At 40.2% G+C, this 24,540-nt stretch overlaps 1 protein-coding gene across 1 annotated transcript; it reads left to right on the plus strand.

Moving 5' to 3' along the window:
* Positions 1-1,175: 1,175 nt before the first annotated feature.
* LOC122319640 lies at positions 1,176-23,831 on the plus strand. The gene is made up of 2 exons (XM_043207241.1): positions 1,176-1,597; positions 23,698-23,831. The coding sequence occupies exons 1-2, from the start codon at positions 1,264-1,266 to the stop codon at positions 23,829-23,831; spliced, it is 468 nt and encodes a 155-aa protein (XP_043063176.1). The 5' UTR covers positions 1,176-1,263.
* Positions 23,832-24,540: the final 709 nt, after the last annotated feature.

Genomic DNA, 24,540 nt, shown 5'->3' on the forward strand with positions numbered 1-24,540 from the left:
TCGATTCTACGCACATGGAAGGGGGGTGCTGCCGAATAATAGCCTATGCGGATGACGTTGTCATCTTCACAGGCAAATACCCCGAAACGCTATGCGATGTCATGAGCGAAAAACTCTGTGTTTTGTCTAGCTGGACCAAAAATAACGGATTAGGAATTAAACCCTCTCTTCACTAGGAAGTAAAATAAACCAGACTTAGTCCCAACTATTCTCAACATTCAAAGACTTTCCTTCAGTAGCAGCGCAAGGTACTTGACAGAAAACTAAACTGGAACTTGAATCTCACAGACAGATATAAAAAAGCTTCAATAGCACTCTTCACGTGCAAGAAAGCAATAGGGCTCAAAGGGGGCATGACACCCTATATAGTAAGTTGGATGTATACGGCCATCGTCAGACCAATACTACTGTACGGGGTCGTGGTATGGTGGCCGGCTCTGAAAAAGAATCCAGCATAAAAATGCTAGCAAAAATGCAAAGAGCTGCGGCACTCTGCATCAGCAGTGCTTTACGCACCACCCCAAACGAAGCCCTAAATGCCATACTCAACCTCCCAAGCCCAGAACTAGCTGGCATGGCACAGGCTACAGTAGCGGCAATCAGGCTTAGAGATACCAAACAGTTGAACCCCACAAGAAGCGGGTCACTTATGTATCCTAAAAAACATTCAAATAGTCCCCTCCAGGACAGACTACTGCACTCCAACGGAGTACATACAAACACCTTTCAACACAATCATTCCAGAAAGGGACGATTGGAAATCACGAACACCTGGCCCTCAAAATGCTATATGCTTCTACACGGACGGGTCAAAACTACAGAATAGAGTAGGGGGAGGAGTTTACTACGAACAGCTAGGCCTACGCATCTCGTTCAGACTCCCCGATCATTGCAGCGTTTTCCAAGCTGAAGTGGAAGCAATAAGGGAGGCCCTAAAACACTTAAAATCACTAAAGCCGGAAGGCTTACATGTAAACATTTCAGTGACAGCCAAGCAGCTATCAAATCGATTGGCTCAATCTCTAGTCACTCGAAAACAGTATCGAATTACCGATCATCTTAACACGAGATGACTCAACAATTCGTTATCAGCCTTATATGGGTACCCGGACACAGGGACATAAAAGGCAACTGCATCGCAGATGAAATAGCTCGAGAAGGCACTACCGCGCCACTCATACTAGAGATGGAGGGCATGAGTATGCCTTTAGCCACTTGTAAACTACTACTTAGGGCAAACCTAAACCGTAATAAACAGACAATATGGGAAAACACCATAACACGACCAATATGGCCGAAAATAAGCTCAAAGAGAACGTCAAAACTTTTAAGATTGACCAGAGCAAACCTCAGCACTGCGATGAGAGTCCTCACGAGGATTGGTTGATAGGCACCCATGCCAGAAGACTAAATGCCCCGTATAATAATTTCTGCCGTAGCTGTAGGGACGAAGTAATGGAAGAAACAGTAGAGCATCTAGTATGCCACTGTCCAGCACTGCAAGCGAAAAGACTTGCTCAATTAGAAAGCAGATTCCTGATAGACACGTCCGACCTGTCCGACACCGATCCACATCGGATACAAAAATTCACCAGCGTCTCTGGCTGGGGAAACTGCTAACTTCACACGAACCTCTGCGGGCTAAAGGGGAAAACATACACGGTATCACAACGGACCTCTAATGGTCTAAGTGCGTCAGATAACCGACGGCCGGTAAAACCTAACCTAACCTGGCAAATTGTATTAAGTGGACTGCGGAGTTTAAGCAAAAAATGTGTTGCGAAAAGAATTTGGCTTGCGTTGAACACAGTGAAACGAGAGCAGAATTTTTGCCACTTTTGGTAAAGCTTTTGACTTCGAAATTTTCACTGAACTTGGCACAAATTATTTTCACTTTTTCACATTTGGAATTTTTCAATTTTTGACCTTTAATTATTTTTCGGGATGAATATTCGGAGATTTGGACTTTGACTTTCACGAATATGGGTGAAAGAGAACGGTGGGTAATATGGCGGCGCCCGTAGGAATGAATAAGTATCTTTAATTGCCTTAAGTTCTTTAATTGCCTTTTGTCGGAGAAATCCGTTAGATTTGACAATAGATCTTACAGCAAATTGAACGAAATTGGATTTGCGAACCTTTTGCTGCAGACCGGCAATTAAAAGGAATGGAAATTTCGTACTTATCTTGTAATTTGTTCCCTGGTGGACAAACTTGAAAATCCAGGTGATCCGGCTCAAAGGACCAAAATGTTGGATGTGATGGGGGCTGCTGTCCTGGAATCTTAAAAAGTTTTAACGACATAATGTGGGTTGGACCACGAGTTCAAGAAGATATTTTTGACATTATTGTTAACTGGAGAAAATGGGAATTTGTTGTTTCTGCGGACATTGAAAAAATGTACAGTCATATTAAAATAAATGAAAATGACCAAATATTTAATATATTTTATGGAGAAATTCTCCAGAAGAAAAAATTATAAACTAACAACAGTCACTTATGGTATGGCATCTGCATATAAATGTCAAAATAAAAATGTAAGTAAAATAATAAGGAACGATTTTTACATGGACGACCTAATGAGTGGAGCCGATTCTGTAGAAGACGCCAAAAATGTTGTCCAACTAATTTCAAACGAATTAAAAAAAAATTGTAGGACAAAATTTAAGAAAATTGATATCTAATAATTCAGAAATAATATCAACAGTAGAGGATACTGGGGATAAAGAGGTTCTTAGTGTTATTGAAAATGAGAGTGTTAAAACACTGGGACTTCAATGGGAACCACAAACAGATTTATTCAAGTTTAATGTAAGCTGCGGGTCAGTCAAATTAACAAACAAAAGGATAGTACTATCGATATTATCTAAAATATTTGATCCCTTAGGATGGTTGGCTCCCGTGACTATTTTAGGAAAGTTTTTCATTCAAAAACTTTGGATAAGGAAAAGTGAATGGGATCAGGAATAAGCAGCATAAGACTTGAAATACTGGGAAGCATATAAGGAAAATTTATTATATTTAAAAAATATTCGAATCCAAAGATGGATTAATTAAGGAAATGGCATAAGTATACAGCTACATGGATTCGCTGATGCCTCAGAAAAAGCATATGCTGCAGTAGTGTAAGATAAAGTAGGAGATGCTGTAACTATAATAGCTAGCAAAAGTAGAGTCAATCCTGTAAAAAATAGAAAAACTATCCCTAAATTAGAACTTTGCGCTCCTCATTTGTTAAGTTTACTGATCCAAAGAATTAAAAAGTCATTAACCAGTAAGGTAGAAATTTATGCTTGGAGTGATTCCACTATTGCTTTAGCATGGATCAAGAGTGGCCAGAGTAAGGTTAAATTTATAAGACGAAGAACGGATGACATTCGGAAATAATCAAATAATGAATGGAATCATGTGAAGTCAGAGGATAATCCAGCAGATTTAGCATCTAGGGGAATTGATTTCAAACAATTGTGATCTTTGGAAAAGTCCAAGATGGCTAGCTAACCCAAAGGAACTTTGGCCTCAGCAGCAATCGGTTGAAGAAACTATACTGGTAAACACAATAATAAATGACGAAACAAATGATCCAATTTATAAATTAATAGAAAAGTATTCCAGTATGGAAAAACTCATACGTATAGTAGCATCTATAAACAGATTTATTCAAATAAAAACCAAAAAAGACTACTATCCATCTTATTTTTCAGTAAAGGAGTTAAAACTCGCTGAAAGGGTTGTTATCAAGAAACAACAAGAACATCAGTTCGGTCAGGAGATAAAGTGCCTGCAAAACAACAAAGAAATTAAGACAAATAATAAAATATTGCCACTAAATCCATTTTTAGACAAAAATGGGATACTAAGAGAGGAAGGAAGACTGAAAAACTCCAATGCAGAATTTGAAGTTAAACACCATATCATTATAGAAAAATGTTACCTAACATACTTATTAATAAAAAATGCCCATACGGAAACATTGCATGGAGGGATAAACCTTATGCAAAATTATATATAAAGAAAGTATTGGATTTTCGGTTTGAAAAATTCTTTAAAAAGTATTTAAGAGAATGTGTAAAGTGTGCAAGGTATAAACAAAATTCAGCTCAGCAAATAATGGGTAATTTGCCTAAATATAGAGTTAGATGGTATTACCATTTATTAATACGGGAATAGATTACGCAGGTCCCTATTTTGTTAAATGTTCAAAGAATCGTGGACAAAAAACATTTAAAGGATACGTTGCCGTATTTGTTTGCATGGCCACCAAAACCATACACTTAGAAATAGTTATCGATCTAACTTCTGACGCATTTTTAGCAGCACTCAGGATTTATTTGCAGACGAGGAAAATGTGCCAATATCTTTTCGGATAACGGAACAAATTTTGTAGGAGCTGCAAGAAAATTGGATCAAGAGTTATTCAATGTAGTACAAGAAAATATAAGGACTAGAAAAGATAGAATGGTTTGGCATTTTATTCCACCGGGAGGACCTCACTTCGGAGGTATTTGGGAAGCTAGAGTTAAATCGATGAAGTACCATCACAAAAGAATAATTGGCGACAATAGTTTGACATATGAGGAAATGTCCACGCTGTTATGTCAAATAGAAGCATACTTAAACTGGAGGAGGAGAGAAAGTCCTAATGTAGAAGAAGGACAGGTTGTTTTATTAAAGGATGACTAATCCAGCAAGATGGCCTCTAGGAAAGGTAGAGAAAATACATAAGGGCATTGATGATAAGGTCCGAGTGGTGAGAATTAAAGTACAAGAAGAATCTATCACAAGGCCAATTACAAAAATTTGTTCATTGGATGGTATAAAGTGTGTGAACAAAAATGAAACTAACCCTGAACCAAAAAGGCCAACTAGAACGACATCAGGAATGTCCAAAATTGGGTTTGTCTTAGCAATGCTGTTATTTATATTATGTTGTCAATTTTCTAACACATTTTCTCCTAATACTGACAAGCCGAAATATTCAATAGAGAAAATAAATAAAAACTCGGCTATTTACTTAGATCCAATGGGCGACGTTGAGATTGTAGCCTCCTCTTGGAACTTAGTAATATACTATAATATGGAAGTTTAAAAAAAGGGAAGCTGTTAATTCCAAAAATGAAAGTAGTTTGCGAAAAATTTTATAGTTTTGAAGATCAGTGTCTATTAATTCTACATAACACTGAAAAACAGATCCCAAGGTAAAATGAAAACTAGAAGAGCACCGTTTGGCTTTATGGAATCTCTTTACTACATTTTGTTCGGAATAATGAATGAGGATGGTAGATTTCAAATGGAAGAAAATATGAGGAATTTTGTGAGCAATCAGCACGAGAATCAACGAGTTGAGTAAAAAACAAACGTCAATTGTCGATTTTACTGCTAATATTCTGAAAAGCACGACAGATGACATTAATACCAACTTTAGTGGCATGAATAAAAGAATTGAAAATATATATGCTCTTCTAAAAGAACCATATTATGTTTACAAGGAATCAACCAATTTCTTCGTGATTGCAAAACAATTAAGCAATTATCTATTATGATTGTGAAAAAATACAGTCCGGAATCATAGGCTTATTAATTAACATCAATCATGGGCGGCTTAATACATCCTAGCCAGTTAAAGGTTGAGATTTCTAAGATTAAAGATTTATTATCCGAAAATTTAGTATTGCCAGGGAAAAGGACAGGCACTGAATTAAAAGAGGTCTATACCTTACTAACAGCTAAAGGACTTTTCGTTGATAGGAAATTAATTATCAATGCAAAAATACCTTTGTTTCAGTACCGATTAAAATTGACGAGCGCTTGATTATGGTTCATCTCGGGTCCCAATATTTAGTCTATAATTTTTAAATAGATGCTTATCATATAATGGCAGAATCCACTCTTAATAAATGTTAAGGGTGGCAATCAAACAAAAGAGTTTGTGAAGGAAGTTGGCCTTGGAGAAGTGCCAACGATAATAGTTGTGAGATAACGCCTCTTAAGCCGACTAGAGTATCAAATTGAGGATAAATCGTACTGGGTTGAATTGGATAGACGAAGCAGTTGGTTGTTTAAGGTACAGAACAACACAAAGGCTCGCGTTCAATGCGGAAGTTTGAGACTGAACAAGGAATTTTAACAATTAGATCAGATTGTACTGCATGGACAGATAATGATATATTAGTGGCTCACCACTCAATTCAGTCAGAAGATCAAGGGACACTATCAATGTCATATATAGGTGAGACTAACGAAATACCTAAAATTGTTTGGAGTAATTTAGTTACTCCAATAAACCACACAATAGAAATGAATATCCTGTTAAACGAAATAAAAGATTTAAAATCACGTTCTTTACACTTTATAAACAGCAGACATGCCTACAGACTATCAGCTCACAACCTCTACGTTGGCTGACGACACCGCAATACTCAGCCGATCCAAATGCCCATTAAAGGCAACAGAAAAACTTGACTGTCATCTTAAAACAGTGGAAAGATTTGCACATTTGGAAAGGTTTGCGGACTGGCGCATTAAGATAATCGAGACCAAAAGCAGACATGTAACATTCACACTGAACAGACAAACCTGTCCACCACGTACCCTAAACAATACACTCATCCCACAATCAGACGTAGTAACATATCTCGGGGTTCACCTAGATAGACGCCTCACTTGGCGGCGACATATAGAATCTAAAAGGACTCATATGAAGCTTAAAGCAGGCAATCTCCACTGGCTTATTAATTGCAACTCTCTGCTTAGTCTGGAATACAAAGTACTTCTCTACAATACCGTACCGAAACCCATTTGGACATACGGCTGTGAATTATGGGGAAACGCGTCCAAAACCAACATTGAAATTATACAGCGAGCTCAGTCAGCGATTCTCACTGGGTCACCAGCGAAAGCATCCATAGAGACTTCAACATAAACCTCGTCAACGACGAAATCCAGATGAGAAAGAGTAAACATCAAGCAAAGCTCGCCGCACACGAAAGTCCTCTCGCGAAGTCGCTCACGCGTGTATGTAGTCACAGCAGACTAAAGCGCAAAGATTCTCCAGCCCAGCAAAGAAATCCTAGGGCCGTCTCTAACTAATACTACTATTTAATATTGTACTTAAGCTAATATATATAATAAGATTTGAATAATTATTGTTAGTCTCATAATTAGAGAAGATCCAGTAAATAATGCAAAAAGTTCGAAAAATAAAAAAAATGTTGCCACGCCCACTCTAACGCTCACAAACCGCCAAAAACTGTCAGTGTGGAAGACTCTCCTTCGCACTTCCGCTAGCTGAGTAACGGGTATTAGATAGTCGGGGAACTCGACTATAGCGTTCTCTCTTGTTTTTTTTTTGTGAAGTGGTTCTTTTCTTGCAGTGCGTGGTGTGCAAAAAGAATTCAACAGAATTTAACAGTGTACAAGCGAACGCGGCGTAAAGCATCGCGCCGCCACTCTGGCGCGACATCAGCTCTTGGCGGCATACCCGTTACTCGTAGAGTAAAAGGGTATACTAGATTCGTTGAAAAGTATGTAACAGGCAGAAGGAAGCGTTTCCGACCATATAAAGTATATATATTCTTGATCAGGATCAATAACCGAGTCAATCTGGCCATGTCCGTCTGTCCGTCCGCCTGTCCGTCCGTCTGTCCATCCGCATCAACGTCGAGATCTAGGAACTAAAAAACTAGAATGTTGAGATGAAGCATACACCCCCAAAGAAATAGACGCAGCGCATGTTTGTCGATTCATGTTGCCACGCCGACACTTTTAAAAAATGTTTTGATATTTTTCCATTTTTTTATTGGTCTTGTAAATTTCTATCGTTTTGCCGAAAAACTTTTTGCCACGCCCACTCTAACGCCCACAAACCGCCCAAAGCTGCCACGCCCACACTTTTTAAAAATGTTTCCATATTTTTATTTTTGTATTGGTCTTGTAAATTTCTATCGTTTTGACAAAAACCTTTTTGCCACGCCGACTCTAACGTCCACAAGCCGCCAAAAACTGCCACGCCGACACTTTTGAAAAATGTTTCGATATTTTTATTTTTGTATTGGTCTTGTAAATTTCTATCGTTTTGACAAAAAACTTTTTGCCACGCCCACAAACTGCCCAAAGCTTCCACGCCCACACTTTTGAAAAATGTTTTGATATTTTGTCATTTTTGTATTGGTCTTGTAAAGTTCTATCGTTTTGCCAAAAAAGTTTTTACCTCGCCCACTCTAACGACCAAAAGCTGTCAGTGTTGAAGAATCTCCTTCGCACTTCCACAAGCTGAGTAATGGGTATCAGATAGTCGGGGAACTCGACTATTGCGTTCTCTCTTGTTTTCTATCGATTTGAAAAAAAATGTTGTCACGCCCATTCTAACGCCTACAAACCGCGCAAAGCTGCCACGCCCACACTTTTGAAAAATGTTTTGAAATTTTTATACCCGTTTCTCGTAGGGTAAAAGGGTATACTAGATTCGTTGAAAAGTATAACAGGCAGAAGGACGCGTTTCCGACCATATAAAGTATATGTCGGAGAAGGAAATGTTATTTTGAAATGAGCGCCTTATCCATGGTTAACTTGTTTACGATACTAATCGATAGGACGGTTTGTATTTGGTTGTGAGATCTTGGCATACAAAAAGATCGAGTGTGGCCCTGGTTTAGCGTGGTGGTTCTTCTAAGGAAAATGTTAAGAAGAAACACACAAGCAATTGGAAAAGCTATCAAGGGACTCGCTACACAATCATAGAACAACTTATAGCACTCCGTCATCAGAAGTGGGATTGTACTTTCGTCTACTAACCATGGAAGACTAACTGCGCATCTTGATGGAGCATCAAAGCCAAAGTTTCCTGGAATTGGCAAAAACTCTGCAAGCGTCGGTACGAGAACAGGCACAAACTTGCGTCGTCACATTGCCGAAATTTAACGCCGACATTCCTGGCGCCGACGCTACTCAATGGTGTGCTACGATTGACATTATTTTGGTTGAAAAACCGCTGGAAGGCAGTGCTCTAATATTGGCCTTAACAAAATCGTTGGAAGGAAGCGCGTCCCAATGGCTTTCTGAAGTGTGCTATGCAGGCGTGACTTGGCCGGAATTTAAACAGTTATTTCAACAACGCTATGCAAATACTGAAAAGAGAGCGGAACGAAAAGAGAGCTGAGCTGTGTGTGGTGGATGAACCGAAGACAAGTATGCTGTTACGAGGTGAGGACTTTCCAATCTTTTTCGATTCTGGAGCAGAGTGCTCTTTGGTTAAAGAGAGTTTTGCAGAGAAGCTAAGCGGTAAAAAGTAAATAACGTAGTAAGCTTGAAAGGTATCTGAAATGCAAATGTTTGTAGTACAATGCAGATTGATAACAATATTCTTATTAATGGAAATAGTTTAAGTGTAACATTTCATGTTGTACCCGATGACTGTATGTCAAATAATATTGTACTGGGACGAGAAGTGTTGGCTCAGGGATATGCTGCAGTAGTATCTTGCAAAGGGGTTGAAATAATTAAGGATGAAACAAAAACTGTTAATACGTGCTCTAAATTCATAGACAACTCATTTGATATAATAGAAAGCAATGTATATGGAGAAAACAAAAACGAAATAATAACATTGTTAAAATCCTACTCAGATTCTTTTATACAGGGAACGTCTCAGACTCGCGTCAATTCTGGTGAAATGCAAATTCGATTGATTGATCAGACCAAAACGGTACAGAGAAGACCATATAGAGTCCCAGCGAGAGAGATGTAGTTCGACACAAAGTTCAAGAATTGTTAGATTGCAAGGTTATCAGACCGAGCAGCTCCCCTTTTGCGAGCCCTGTTCTATTGGTGAAGAAGAAGAATGGATCAGCCAGACTTTGCGTGGATTATCGAGAATTGAATTGCAATACAGTTTCCGACAAGTTTCTTTTGCCTTTAATATCTGATCAGATAGCCAGGCTGCGCGGTGCAAAGTTTTTCACCCGCTTAGACATGGCAAGTGGATATTACCAAGTTCCTATGCATCCGAACTCTGTCGAATATACGGCATTCGTCACCCCTGATGGACAGTACGAGTTCCTGTCGATGCCATTCGGACTCAAGAATGCACCGTCAGTTTTTCAAAGAGCAGTCATAAAGGCCTTGGGTGATCTCGCCTTTTCGTATGTCATTGTGTATATGGACGACATAATGATTGTAGCTCCAACCAAGGAATCGGCACTTGAAAGACTAAAAATTGTTTTGGATATTTTAACAAAGGCTGGATTCTCATTTAATGTTGAAAAATGTTTCTTTTTACGGACTTCTGTCCAATATTTAGGATTTGAAGTACGAGCAGGGGAGATTAGCCCAAATACTCGCAAGGTAGAATCTTTGAATGCTTTGCCCCCTCCGAGGTCTGTAACAACATTGAGACAGTTTATTGGGCTAGCATCGTACTTTCGACAGTTTATTCCCGGATTTTCTCAGCTAATGAAGCCTTTATATTTTCTCACCTCAGAGAAAAATAAGTTTGAGTGGAATACAGAACACGAGGCAATTCGAAGAAAAATTATTAACATTCTTACAAATAAACCAGTCTTAATTATCTTTGACCCGCAGTATCCAATCGAATTGCATACCGATGCCAGTGCAATCGGATATGGTGCTATACTCTTACACAGAATTGAAAATAAACCGTATGTAGTGGAATATTATAGCAAGACAACAAGTGTATGTGAATCCAAATATACCTCATATGAGTTGGAAACACTTGCCGTGGTTAATGCTGTTAAACATTTTCGGCACTACTTACATGGCAGAAAGTTTGTAATATTCACTGACTGTAATTCGTTAAAATCATCACGAAATAAGATTGAGTTGTTGCCTAGAGTCTATCGCTGGTGGGCTTATTTGCAGACCTTCGATTTTGATATACAGTATAGTGAAGGCAAGCGTATGGCCCATGCTGATTTCTTTTCCAGAAATCCACTTCCTCCGGAAAATTCCCCTGAATATGCAAAGGTCGTTGAAAAGCGAACCGAATTAACTGAAGTATCTGAGGATTGGATTCGCGCAGAGCAACAGAAAGATCAAGATATTGTAGAAATCATTACCAAGTTGAACGATGATGCATTACCATTCGAGTTGTCTAAGACATATGATTTGAGATGTGGAGTTTTGTATAGAGTAATACAAAGAAATGGCAAGACGCAGTGTTTGCCAGTAGTGCCTCGCGGATTTAGATGGTCGGTTATTAACCAAGTACATGAATCCATAATGCATCTGGGCTGGGAGAAAACACTCGACAAGGTATACGATTACTATTGGTTTGAGGGCATGGCCAAATACGTTCGAAGATTTGTTGAAAATTGCATAACGTGCAGTGTTTCCAAATCATCCTCTGGGAAAGTACAAATGGAATTACATCCTATTCCCAAAATAATCGTTCCATGGCATACTATCCACATAGACAAAACAGGCAAGCTTAGTGGTAAAAGCGATCGTAAGGAATATGTAATTGTACAGATCGATGCATTTACCAAGTACGTTTATCTTTACCACACTTTCACATTAAGTGCAGAAAGTTGTGTAATGGCGTTGAAATCATCAATTTCTTTGTTTGGAGTCCCTATTCGTATTGTGGCTGAATAGGGAAAAAGTTTCACAGGCGCCAAGTTTGTTAAATTTTGCTCTTCCCAAAACATAAAACTACATTTGATAGCAACAGGAGCAAGCCGAGGTAATGGACAGGCTCAGAGGGTTATGAGTACCTTAAATTAATTTATTGACAGCTGTTGAAACAAGTTCTAGATCTTGGCAAGAGGCATTGGGCGACGTGCAGTTAGCTATTAATTGTACTGCTAATAAGTTAACCAAAGCGAGCCCGTTAGAATAATTAATGGGAAAGGTTGCTCGTCCTTTAGGTCTGGTTCCAATTCATGATCCAGAAACAAAAATAGATCTGACCAAGATAAGAACTCAAGCTTTAGAAAATATAATAAGATCGACAAAGTATGAGAAGGAAAGATTTGATAAAGGCAGAGCTAAGGTAGTAAAATTTAGTGTTGGAGATTTTGTGTTGCTTAATAATAGTGAGAGAAACCAGACTAAATTAGATGCTAAATATAGAGGTCCATTTGAGATTACAGTATTGGATAATGACAGATATACCCTAAAGAGTATGAAGGGTAATAGACGTTATAAGTATGCGCATGAAAGATTGAGAAGATTGCCAAATGGGCAGGTGCCAAGCGAGCTGGAGATCGATGTTAGCCCGTCATAGGAAGCTGTTGAAAGAGACAGTAGTAAAGCCGTTGAAAGAGACGGTATGGAAGCTGTTGAAAGAGACAGTAGTAAAGCCGTTGAAAGAGACGGTATGGAAGCTGTTGAAAGAGACAGTAGTGAAGCCGTTGAAAGAGACGGTATGGAAGTTGATGAAAGAGAAAGTGAATGGAGATGTTGAAATAGAGAGTGGAATGGCGGAAGGTGTATGGAAGTACACAGTTGTCGATGGCTACGTAGCGGTACCTGACCCTAGAGTGGTATTATAATGATGTTATTGTTTGGAAAGAAAATAAAAAAAAGAGAATGATTAAAAGTTGAGATAAAAGAAGAGAGAAATTAAGTAAGAAATGAAACGAATGAAGTGAATTGAATTCAAATTAGTTGAACTATGGAGATAAAAATTTAAAGAATTATTTAAAGAAAGATTTGAGTTGTATTATGAAAAGTTAAGAAATACTTTGATTTGAAATATAAAAACAAAAAATTTAAAAACTTTAACGAAGGATTTAAGTAGAAAGATGTAGAAGATGTTCTTCTAAGGAAAAAATTAAGAAGAAACACACAAGCAGCGGAAGAACAATTGGAAAAGCTATCAAGGGACTCGCTACACAATCATAGAATTAATCAGGATCAATAGCCGAGTCGATCTGGCCATGTCCGTCTGTCCGTCCGTATCAACGCCTAGATCTCAGGAACTACAAAAGCTAAAAAGTTGAGATGAAGCATACAGACCCCAAAGACTTAGACGCAGCGCAAGTTTGTCGATTCATGTTGCTACGCCCACTCTAACGCCCACAAACCGCCCAAAACTGCCACGCCCACACTTTTAAAAAATGTTTTCATATTTTTTCATTTTTGTATTGGTCTTGGAAATTTCTATCGATTTGCAAAAAAACTATTTGCCACGCCCACTGTAACGCCCACAAAGCGCCAAAAACTGTCAGTGTTGAAGACTCTCCTTCGCACTTCCACTAGCTGAGTATTATTTATAAATAATAATAAATCCTAAGCTCAGCCTAGAATGTAGAAAAATAATCGCTACATATATATTTTGCGGAAAACACAAGCATCATAGCCGACCGCTGTAGTCAAATAATATCGATTGGAAATTAAAGCGCTACCTTCACAACAACATTTTGTAGGGAGTCGCCCTACATAAGCTGTGCGCATCAGCTGCATTTAAGAGGCACCGCACACTGTACTATTCGCAGAGGCTCCTTGACGAACTTGACACGATTATTTCTCGTTATATACAATGGGCAATATAAAGACGAACGATATTCCGCAACCTAAAGGTCATCGTCAAAAAATATATAGCGCCAGCTATATGAACGCCACCAGGAAATATTGACCTTGTAAAATAGCCCATTATATCTGGAGTAACCGTGATCGTCTGTTTATTCATTTAACTCTAGCAAAAGGTTCGACGTCAACACGGTCTGCAAGTCCGGATGGTTTCAAGAAGTCCAGGAACCTCCTCCACTTTGGCAAGGGAGGAGTTAACACGATTGTTGCAACAGACGTTGTTTAACAGGCCCTGGATCAGCAGGGTATAGGGCTACCTATCGTTTTAAGAACTTTAGTTCGTGGCCTCGCAGGTAAATCGACCGGACACATGTGATTAGAAATAAAACATTTAAACTGTCAACTGTATAAAGGTTTTTATTAGTGTGACTGCCTTTTGGCGTTTCAAAAAAAGATATATACGTGCGGCGAAGCGCAACGGAAATACTAAAATTCGTATGTAATAAGTTTAACATCAATATAGACGCAATTCATTCATCTATATCTCGGCCATCCCTGAAACATGGTTTCTGAAAAAGGGAGTAATGCTAGCTTCGTGATCGGGCGAGTTATCTCTACAGTTTTTATCTTTAGCCTTACAGAGCGCACGAGTTCATCTGGTCCAGGTTGTCGGCAGATATATTGGCTTCCTTGTTATTTCACTTGTGACGTTGTTGCAATGTTGTTAAATACTCTTGGTGCCTTCTTTTCCAAAATCCTTGGTACATGTAAATGCTGCCAATAGTCCAAGTGATTAAATGCTAAATGGCTCAGATCTCCTTCTGAAACGATTGTGAATGGTCGACCGATTAAAAAATGGGCTGGAGACAGGTGTGTTATGTCTGTGTCTTGGGTATAACACAACGGTGGAGGATTAACCACTGCGCCTATCTGAGCCAGAAGAGTGTGCATCTATTCAAAGGTTAAGGTCGTCTTTCCTACGATACGAGGAAGATGCAGTTTGTCCTGGCGTACAGATGACTCACATTTTCCTCACCAATGTGATGGTAAGAAACTCCATTTGATTCCGTCGTTGGCCAAGGACTGTGCAACGGCGTGTTTATGGTGCTGCAACTGAAAAAAGTGGTGAATTTTATCTAAAACGCGTTTTGCACCCACAAAAAGTGTGCCATTGTCGAAGTGCTATAATACGACGAAGATATACTAAGAAAGTGTATGTGCTGAGATCCGCGGCCAATTCCATATTTTTGGCCTATGTGACAAGGCAGACACAGACATACCATATGTATCCCTTTTATTTAGGGAGATTGCGTCCTATTCATTCCTTTAGCATAAATGGCCAGCGTAATCTCATCCCGAGTGTTGGGATGGCAGTGCCTCTCTCATTCCGTCACTTATACCGTCGTGGACCAGATTAATTATTACATTGCGTGCGCCAAAGCTTCAATATTTTAACCGTACAATGACAAACAGTGCAGAAACTCCTGGATGTAGGTTTGCCCAGTGCTAATGCTCTAGAATCCTCTTTGTGATGCGATGAGGCTTTGGCAGCGAGGACGAGAAGTTTTCATCTCTTCTTGTCCGCGATTTTCTGAAAAGGATGAACAGAACTTTGAGGATTTCAACTTTACCGCAAGCCTTTACGGATCTCCTAACCACGATCGGCCCGTCGACCAAAGGTCGAAATTGAGCAGGTCAGATGCGTGACGCACAGTCGGTAGGATTTTTCTTGGTGTGATGTGGCATCGCCGAACCCGTCGTCATCATCATCGTTTGATTTTTTGTCGGTCCTAGTGGAGGGCTCCCGTACCTACCCGCCCTAGGGCTTGAAGAGATGAGTACGCTTGCAGGTACTTATCTTCGTCCAGTTTGAGGTTATTTTCTCCAATGTATATCCGCCACGGGGATTCAGTGAGCAGGTGCGTTATGGTTCACTTTGCACGACTTTAGGCTGACTTAAACACTTTTAACTGATCTATGTTGAAAAGTTAATCAAAGTGTAGTTTGTACAGGATCAGCAGATGCGACACCGAATGACCAAATTTATGATGAAGAATAAAACACTCAAAGTTCACGGAACTCTTAAAAATGCTTTATGTAGGGTCGTGTGCGTGTTAACTGTATCAAAGTTTTTTATTAGTGAGACTGCCCTTGGCGTTTTAAGAAGAATATATACGTGCGGCGCAGCGCAACAGAAATAGTAAAATTCGTATATAAATTGTTTAACATCAATATAGGCGCAACTCGTTCATATATATGATAGCTAGAAAATCATTTTGCGATTCATCACCTTTATACCTCCTAATAATCCGAAAATAATCACACTAGTACATTTAAATTATTTCAGTTATTCATAAAATTATTTTTTTAAGTAGACCATATTATTAATTTATTATTAGGCATAACAATCCCGAAATTTTGGGCGTCTTCTTTTCCTACAGCCAGCTTCTTTTTAGCATGCGTGTTTTGTCATGTGAAGTATGTAACATGCAATGGCATATAGTTTTGTCGGAAGATCTAAGCTTGCGGGGTACGTTTTAATTTCCGGCTCTATCTCGTCGGTGTTAGGGGTGGTGGTCTTGCTTGGCCAGATCTTATTCTCGCTACACTAACTTATTACTATCAAGAATAGAAATAAACATGCTGCCACATTAAGAAAGCTAGTAAAGAGAACGAAAGAGCTTCATAATTGATACAAAAGATAGAAGAGACAGTGTTAAGGATCGGAAAACGAAAAAAATATACTGGCTAAAGCGAAGCCACAGGTGTTGTTGTGATCGCATGTGCCCACCATACCATAGCTTTGGTGACCCCTTTGTCCCATACAACTGCGGAATCATCAGCATGAGTTGCTAGTAACTTAGCTGAACGACATTATCATCCTAGATTCGGTGCAGTGTAGGAGCACAAGGAATCATCCATCAGAGTGGATGGGCTACGGAATAGCGGACACACCTAAAAACAAGAGAGAACTCTATAGTCGAGTTCCCCGACTATCTGATAGCTAGTGAAAGTGCGAAGGAGAGTCTTCAACACTGAAAGTTTTTGGCGGTTTGTGGGCGTTAGAGAGGGCGCAGCAAAAAGTTTTTTGGCAAATCGATAGAAATTTACAAGACTAATACAAAAATGAAAAAATACTTAAATATTTTTCAAATGTGTGGGCGTGGCAGCCTCGGGTGATTTGTGGGCGTTAGAGTGGGCGTGGCAAAAAGTGTTTTGTCAAAACGATAGAAATTTACAAGACTAAAACATAAATGTAAAAATATCAGAACATTTTTTAAAATTGTGGGCGTGCAGTTTTGGGCGGTTTGTGGGCGTTAGAGTGGGCGTGACAACATGAATCGACAAACTTGCGCTGCGACTATGTCTTTGGGGTCTGTATGCTTAATCTTAACTTTCTAGCTTTTGTAGTTCCTGAGATCTCGACGTTCATACGGACGAACAGACGGACGAACAGACGGACGAACAGACGGACGGACAGACGGACGGACAGACGGACATGGCCAAATCGACTCGGCTATTGATCCTGATCAAGAATATATATACTTTATATGGTCGGAAACGCTTCCTTCTGCCTGTTACATACTTTTCAACGAATCTAGTATACCCTTTTACTCTACGAGTAACGGGTATAAAAATGAAAAAATATTTAAACATTTTTCAAATGTGTGGGCGTGGCAGCCTCGGGTGATTTGTGGGCGTTAGAGTGGGCGTGGCAAAAAGTGTTTTGTCAAAACGATATACATTTACAAGACTAAAACATAAATGTAAAAATATCAAAACATTTTTTAAAATTGTGGGCGTGCAGTTTTGGGCGGTTTGTGGGCGTTAGAGTGGGCATGACAACATGAATCGACAAACTTGCGCTGCGACTATGTCTTTGGGGTCTGTATGCTTAATCTTAACTTTCTAGCTTTTGTAGTTCCTAAGATCTCGACGTTCATACGGACAGACAGACAGACGGACAGACGGACGAACAGACGGACGGACAGACGGACGGACAGACGGACATGGCCAAATCGACTCGGCTATTGATCCTGATTAAGAATATATATACTGTATAAGGTCGGAAACGCGTCCTTCTGCCTGTTACATACTTTTCAATGAATCTAGTATACCCTTTTACTCTACGAGTATAATTACAAGACCAATACAAAAATGAAAAAAAATATCAAAACATTTTTCAAAAGTTTGGGCGTGGCAGCTTTGGGCGGTTTGTGGGCGTGGCAAAAAGTTTTTTGGAAAATCGCTAGAAATGTACAAAACCAATACAAAAATGAAAAAATATCAAAACATTTTTCAAAAGTGTGGGCGTGGCAGTTTTGGGCGTGGCAGTTTTGGGCGGTTTGTGGGCGTTAGTGTGGGCGTGGCAACATAAATCGGCAAACTTGCGCTGCGTCTTTGTCTCTGGAGTCAGTATGCTTAGTCTGAACTTTCTAGCTTTTGTAGTTACTGAGATCTCGACGTTCATACGGACGTACAGACATACAGACGGACATGGCCAGATCGACTCGGCTATTGATCCTGATTAAGAATATATATACTTTATATGGTCGGAAACGCTTCCTTCTGCCTGTTACATACTTTTCAACGAATCTAGTATACCTTTTTAATCTACGAGTAAAGGGTATAATAATGTTTATTTATTTCTAAACCAGCTCTGGCTTGGTTCTAAAAGCTCTCTGTAACGCGATATATCATCTTCTGCACTGCAGGTACTTCTGGCCTGCATTTAGGTGCAACGTATAAATTGAATTTTGATTGTTAGTTGGATTGTGTATTGGCTAAGCATCTAGTATAGCATGTTAAATTTGCAGGTGTTGTTTTAAGTCACAAATGTTTAATTTAATGCTGTTTTATTGATCCTATCAGCTCCTAGATGTTGACCTCCATGTGCTTTGATACCGATTTGGGTCCTATAATAAAAGGGGGGAACATCTTGTTAAGGTCGCAGCTGTTCAAAGGCTGAATCCGCTAACGGCAGCCTCATCTTTTGCAGCCTCACACAGTGGTGTGATTTATCGTTTTTTGTTTAATAAAAAAAAAACCAAGTTTAACCTCACTCTAGAAAGAATGAAAATTTACTCACAAAAAATGTACTCAAAAAGTATCTTCAGGCGCCGCTACAAGTATTAATTCAATCCTCAGGGTAGCAGTGGTCACAACATAGAGGAAAATTTCATTGGATTTCGACAACATCATTTTTTTGAGCAAGTTCGCCATAACCTCTAGGCATAGGAACCGGATAATCGCATAATCGCAGGGCTACGCTACCGGACGTCGGATTAGAAGTCCGGGGCGGCCTCCCCTAATTCCACAAGCAGTTGCTTGACGCAAGATCAATTAGCCTTACTTTTCTGAGCTTAAATTTTTTCCGCTGCAAGAAGAGTACGGAAAAAGTACAACGCTTACTCACGAGTTAGAACGTCCATTCTTCTCCCTTAGAGCTCCTCAGATTAGACCATTCTGTACGTATTTACATACGTCCGTTTATTCGTCGTTTGTTTGTATTCTAATCTTTTGTTTACCTTTTTTGATGACTAGAGATCGTATTTGCCTCGTGCTGTGTGACGTCTTTAAAACAAACAAGAGAGAACGCTATAGTCGAGTTCCCCGACTATCTGATACCCGTTACTCAGCTAGTGTAAGGGAGAAGGACAGTCTTAAACACAGTTTTTGGCGGTTTGTAGGCGTTATAGTGGGCGTGGCAGAAAGTTTTTTGGCAAATCGATAGAAATTTACAAGACCAATACAAAAATGAAAAAATATCAAAACATTTTTCAAAAGTGTGGGCGTGGCAGCTTTGGGCGGTTTGTGGGCGTTAGAGTGGGCGTGACAAAAAGTTTTCTGGCAAATCGATAGAAATTTACAAGACCAATACAAAAATGAAAAAATATCAAAACATTTTTCAAAAGTGTGGGCGTGGCAGCTTTGGGCGGTTTGTGGGCGTTAGAGTGGGCGTGACAACATGAATCGACAAACTTGCGCTGCGTCTATGTCTCTGGAGTCTGTATGCTTAATCTCAACTTTCTAGCTTTTGTAGTTCCTGAGATCACAGCGTTCATACGGACGGACAGGCAGACGGACAGACGGACATGATCATATCGACTCGGCTATTGGTCCTGATCAAGAATATATATACTTTATATGGTCGGAAACCCTTCCTTCTGCCTGTTACATACTTTTCAACGAATCTAGTATACCATTTTACTCTACGAGTAACGGGTATTAAAACCGTTCGTTTGTTTTAATAATATGTTTGTTGTTAATAAAAGAATAATTGATAATTCATAAATTAAATTAAGATATTATTAGCATTTTCTTAAGTACTTAAACTCGCGGCTGCTAATTACAAAAATCAATTCGCAAGTGAATAGCGTGCCTTTAAAATATAAACCTATAGGAGGAAGCTTACAAAGTAGCTTAGCTAAATAGACAGCTTAATCGAGAGATGAGTGATGTCAGGCTCAGGAAATTTTAAAACCCTTTAGGAATAGCGCCGGCGTTGGCACCTCAAGACTTTTACCATTTTGTGAAATTGGACAGAGTGAACGGGAGTTTTGGATGACAGAAATCTTATACGCTTTTAATTCTTCGATGGCTAAGATGGAAAGACCGATGAAATTGAAATTTAGCCGACTTAACAGCAGCCTCCCATTAACCACCGATGTTCGAGGAACGCAGAGGAATGAACGTTAAAGTTCATCAGCTTAGCAGATATTCTCGGGAAGCTTTATCTTTGCACCGACAAAGTGTGTAGCTTTGTCTCAGGCCTGCGATGAAAGAAGCCGATGTGAGATCCTGGACACCTTCCAAATGACCGGCCTTCGTGAACAGAATGCAAATATTTGTCATGATAATAAACCATAGGTGCCTTGGTGACTGGATGATCTTTTGATAAAAGTATCGGATGCCTCGTATCGTAGTCCAGGCTTGCGTTCTAAAGCCTTCCATCGACTCAAACCATCAAAACCGACTGTAGGCCTCTAAGCGAAACCAGCATGATTTTCTGTGGAAACGGCTTGCCCTGGCTAGGACATCCACACTCTTTTATAGCTGCTTGCTCGTAAAGAAAAAGTTCCCAAGGTGATCTAGTTCACTTAAAGACGGTTTTTAATGGCATAGATTTCGCTCTGCAATTTGAAATGAAGCAATGAAAGACGGCCTTTAATGGCATAAATTTCGCTCTGCAATTTAAAATGAAACAATGAATGTATGCAAATACTCGCTGCAACTTGTAGAAAATCTGAGAACTTTAAAACTCGATGAATTGTCAATGCAAACGCTTTCAATTAAAGCCGCAGAACGGCGCTCTGGCAAATCCTTTAGTGCATTCAACAGGGACAGCCAATTCGACGAGCGAAAGTAATGAAATTCCGTTAGACCAAAGCGAATGCTCCATCAATTCTCTCAGAGTACATCGTTGCGATACGACGTCTGCCATGTTTAATTTTGTCGGATGCCAAGTCATCTCCTTAATTTAAGTGATTCTGTTTGATACGAATACGTTAAACTCCCTCGAAGGTGGCCAAATCCACGCCAACACGAATCTGACCAGCAATAAAAGGCTCAATCGAAATCAGCTCAGCCAATAAAAGCGTTGCGGAAAGTTCTCATCTTGGAATTGTCAAGGCCTCAATTAGTCTTCGATCGCAAGTAAAAGCACACTCCATAAGCTAATATGCTAGCATTACGAATCGTGAAAATTTTTAGTTATGTATGACCGACTGTGACGTCAGCTTTCCCAATGACGAAGGAATTTGCTCTGGCAATTCGGCATCCCAATCCCCAATAGCACTCCATAGAGTTTGCAGAAAGGTCTAAGATTTTGTGACAATTGTGGTTACTAGACCAAGTGGATCATAAAATTGTTATATTTTTGACAATGCAATTTGATTTCCTGCTCCTGTCGCAGCCAGACTCTTCTTCAAGGGCTGCTGACTTATTCGAACGGGTTGGAAAGTTCCTTCACACAACACCTTCTCAACTGAGTCCCCTTTAGATATTAAATCATCCATATAGAAATCTTCACGAATAATTTTTGCTCCATTTGAGTTTTTTGTGGATGGCTTGATTACTGATGATAAGGTTGCGTTAATAAATGAGAGCATGATCGCGTTGGATCCTGGGTGTTGCTATATATATATATATATTGTGATGGAGTTATACAGTTCGTGCACCAATAATTGTAACCGAACAATAATAAGATATACACAAACAAATAAAAAAAATACACAAAGTGGTCATCTTTCTTTATATATATGAATGAATGAATGAGTTGTTTTTCTGCGGCACGCTTCGGTTGCTATTCGACTCTCAGATTACTTGGAGTAAGCACTTGTTTGGAAAGTCCACGCTGTTGTTTTGATATCCACATTAACGAAAACGCACCGGTTCACTTGTTCTTTGTTTATTTGTTTTGTCGTTTGTGTTTTAATTATGCACTTTGTGCATATTGTCGCTCCTCGACATTTTTCCTTCGACTGAAGTTATGCCGAGTGTTGGCTTTCGGCTAGTCGCTTCGAGTCTTTCAGGATTTTCACTTTCGGATGTTCCCTTTGAGTCTTCCCGGCTATAGACTGACGGGTATTGATGTACTGGTATTTACCCGGATATTGACTATTTTATCGGTGGGCCACGTTCTTTTTATATCGGCATAGAGCTTTTCTAATCTATTGGTCTTCTACGCCAAGTGTTCCCACCTAGGAGTCATTTTTCTAAATATCCCCTATTTTGGGAACTCGGTGAACTGTGCCCGTAACTGGAGTAAATTTTTTTCTGTGATCCATTGCGACTTTATTGTCGACTTGCATTTTCTTTGTCGCAATCCGTCTGACTCAACGCGATGATAGTTCGCCTTCCCCTGCTTTAGATTCTGATTGTGAATCTTCAAACTAGTATGATCTCACGAAAAGGTTGTACGTAACAAATGGCGGTGTGTATATGTACATATATGTGTATATGTAATATTCGCTATTAACGAAGATTAAATGCGATTCACTTTTAATAATCATTTTTTGAACAACACAGTTTTTGGGTTTTCACATAAGCAGCCGGCTGTGCACTTCTATATGCGTTTATATATTTTTTTGTATTGTGTATACGGCAGAAAAATGAAATCTTCTAAAGATACCAACTACCGGTCCATAGCTGGCATGCACGATACATGACCCTCCAAGGAGAGTTATGCTCTAAGCTGATTCGTCAATCGCCCTCGTTATGACTCTTGCCTCCTGGTCTGCCAGGGCATGCGCTGCGTCATCCGATATGGTTCTAAAGCCATCGTCTGGAATTGCACGCGTACTATCCAAGTACGATGTTTTGCTGGTAAGACAGCTCCAGATGGGGGCAGCATATAGCAGTGTTGCCTGCGTAACCGCCGCAAGTAATCCCCTGGGTTTTCCCACATTGCGCATGATTCTTGCCAGAGGTGCAGCTGTCATTGGTGCTTTTCTGCTGACATACACTGTGTCGTCCTTGAAGAAGAGCCTACGGTCTATTAGGACTCCCAGATACTTGCTGCTAAATCGCTCCACAGTCTTTCTGCTGCTCAACAGAACCACTTCGGTTTTTTTGTGCAGCAATTTCTAGGCCGAGCTTTCTCGAGCCATTCTATGATCGCCCTGATCGCAATATTGCTCTTCTCATGGAGATCCGGTATTGTTTTGGCAACCGCTGATGCTCAATATCCCATCATACATAATTTTCCACAAGATCGGTCCAAGTACCGACTGTTGAGGAACTCCTGCAGAGACTTGGTGACTACTTGGACCGGCGTCTATTGCATATGATAGCACACGGTCTCTGAATTAATTACCAATTAAGCTTCGTACCGGGTATGCCCATGTTGTGCATAGCGCCGAGGATGTAGGACCATCTCGCTGTGTTAAAAGCGTTCTTGACGTCCAACCGTGATGATGGCACAGTACTCTTTACTGCCGCCTAACCATCGGTCACCGTCGTGAGCGGTCTTGGCTACGTCTGTGTCAAAAGATACTTGAAATATTTCCCCGACGACCTCCAGTCTTGCGGTGCCAGCTGCTTTGACGATTAACGCCGGGATACCGACGATGCCAGGAGCCTTGTTTGGCTTTATCGATTCACGATTTTGCATGCTGCGATGCACGGAAAGTCGGAGGCAGGGGGTTCTAGCGCGGGCTGCCATAGCGTACCTTGTCTTGGGAATACTTCCGATATAATGCTATCCAGAGCGCCTGGATCGTGCGGAGTTCTCGCACCAGTGGCATTACTGCTCTGTTTGCAAGACCCCAGGAGTCGTGGTCTACGCTTACAAGAGAGTCCTTAAAAGCATTCGCTTTGGCTGCAGATATGCCGTTCCTTAACTTGGATCGCTTTGCTCTCATTGGGCGTGGTGCCCTCTGGATCGCTACGCTTGCTTCATTGCCTTGTCGTTCAGTCCGAAGCTGGTGTGTTCCACCAGTGGAAAGGGGATGGAGTTTCGCATTCATTTTTCTCTGCATCACTGCATCGCACGTTGCTTTGAGAATATCCATGAGCGCTGTCTCCGCGTCGCCATTTGTGTTCTCCATAAGAGCGATCGGCTATGCCAAAATATCTTCATCCAGTTTCTGATGTCCCATGCTGGCCCTAGTGCACTTCGCCGCTGTCTGGGCATCGGCCCCATCGTTCGGACACTGAACGAGATCAGGTTATAATCGCTCAGCGTAATGTCCTCTTGCACCACTTGCATGGTCAACAAGCTTTCTATTCATGTCCTCGAAATGCTCCGGACAGTCGCTAGGTGCGACATGGGAACTGTAAAAGTGAACTCCTAAAATCTTCCCGTATGCGATGCCGGGCATTGCCGACTCTTCCAAAGATAGGCAAGATAGGCCGCGTTACCTAGTTCATCGACGAGCACACCTGAGCTTCCCACACCATGGTTCGTTCTAAAGCACTACATGCGCATGGCGCTTCCTCACTGTCTGAACTAACCTGTGAAGCTGGATAATGCTAATTAGGTCCAGCATCATAATGGCGGCTATTAGCTCCTTTTATGGTACTGGCTTTATAGGTGGGGCATGCGAAACC

This window comes from Drosophila yakuba, unplaced genomic scaffold (genome assembly GCF_016746365.2).
Source record: "Drosophila yakuba strain Tai18E2 unplaced genomic scaffold, Prin_Dyak_Tai18E2_2.1 Segkk2_quiver_pilon_scaf, whole genome shotgun sequence".
In the NCBI taxonomy this organism is placed as follows: Eukaryota; Metazoa; Arthropoda; class Insecta; order Diptera; family Drosophilidae; genus Drosophila; species Drosophila yakuba.

Bases quoted from the DNA above. Each gene is read 5' to 3' on its own strand.
- LOC122319640 (XM_043207241.1), top strand. From the start codon at position 1,264: ATGGGAAAACACCATAACACGACCAATATGGCCGAAAATAAGCTCAAA. The intron at 1,598-23,697 runs TCTCTGGCTGGG...AATGCTATCCAG, and splicing joins GATACAAAAATTCACCAGCG to AGCGCCTGGATCGTGCGGAG.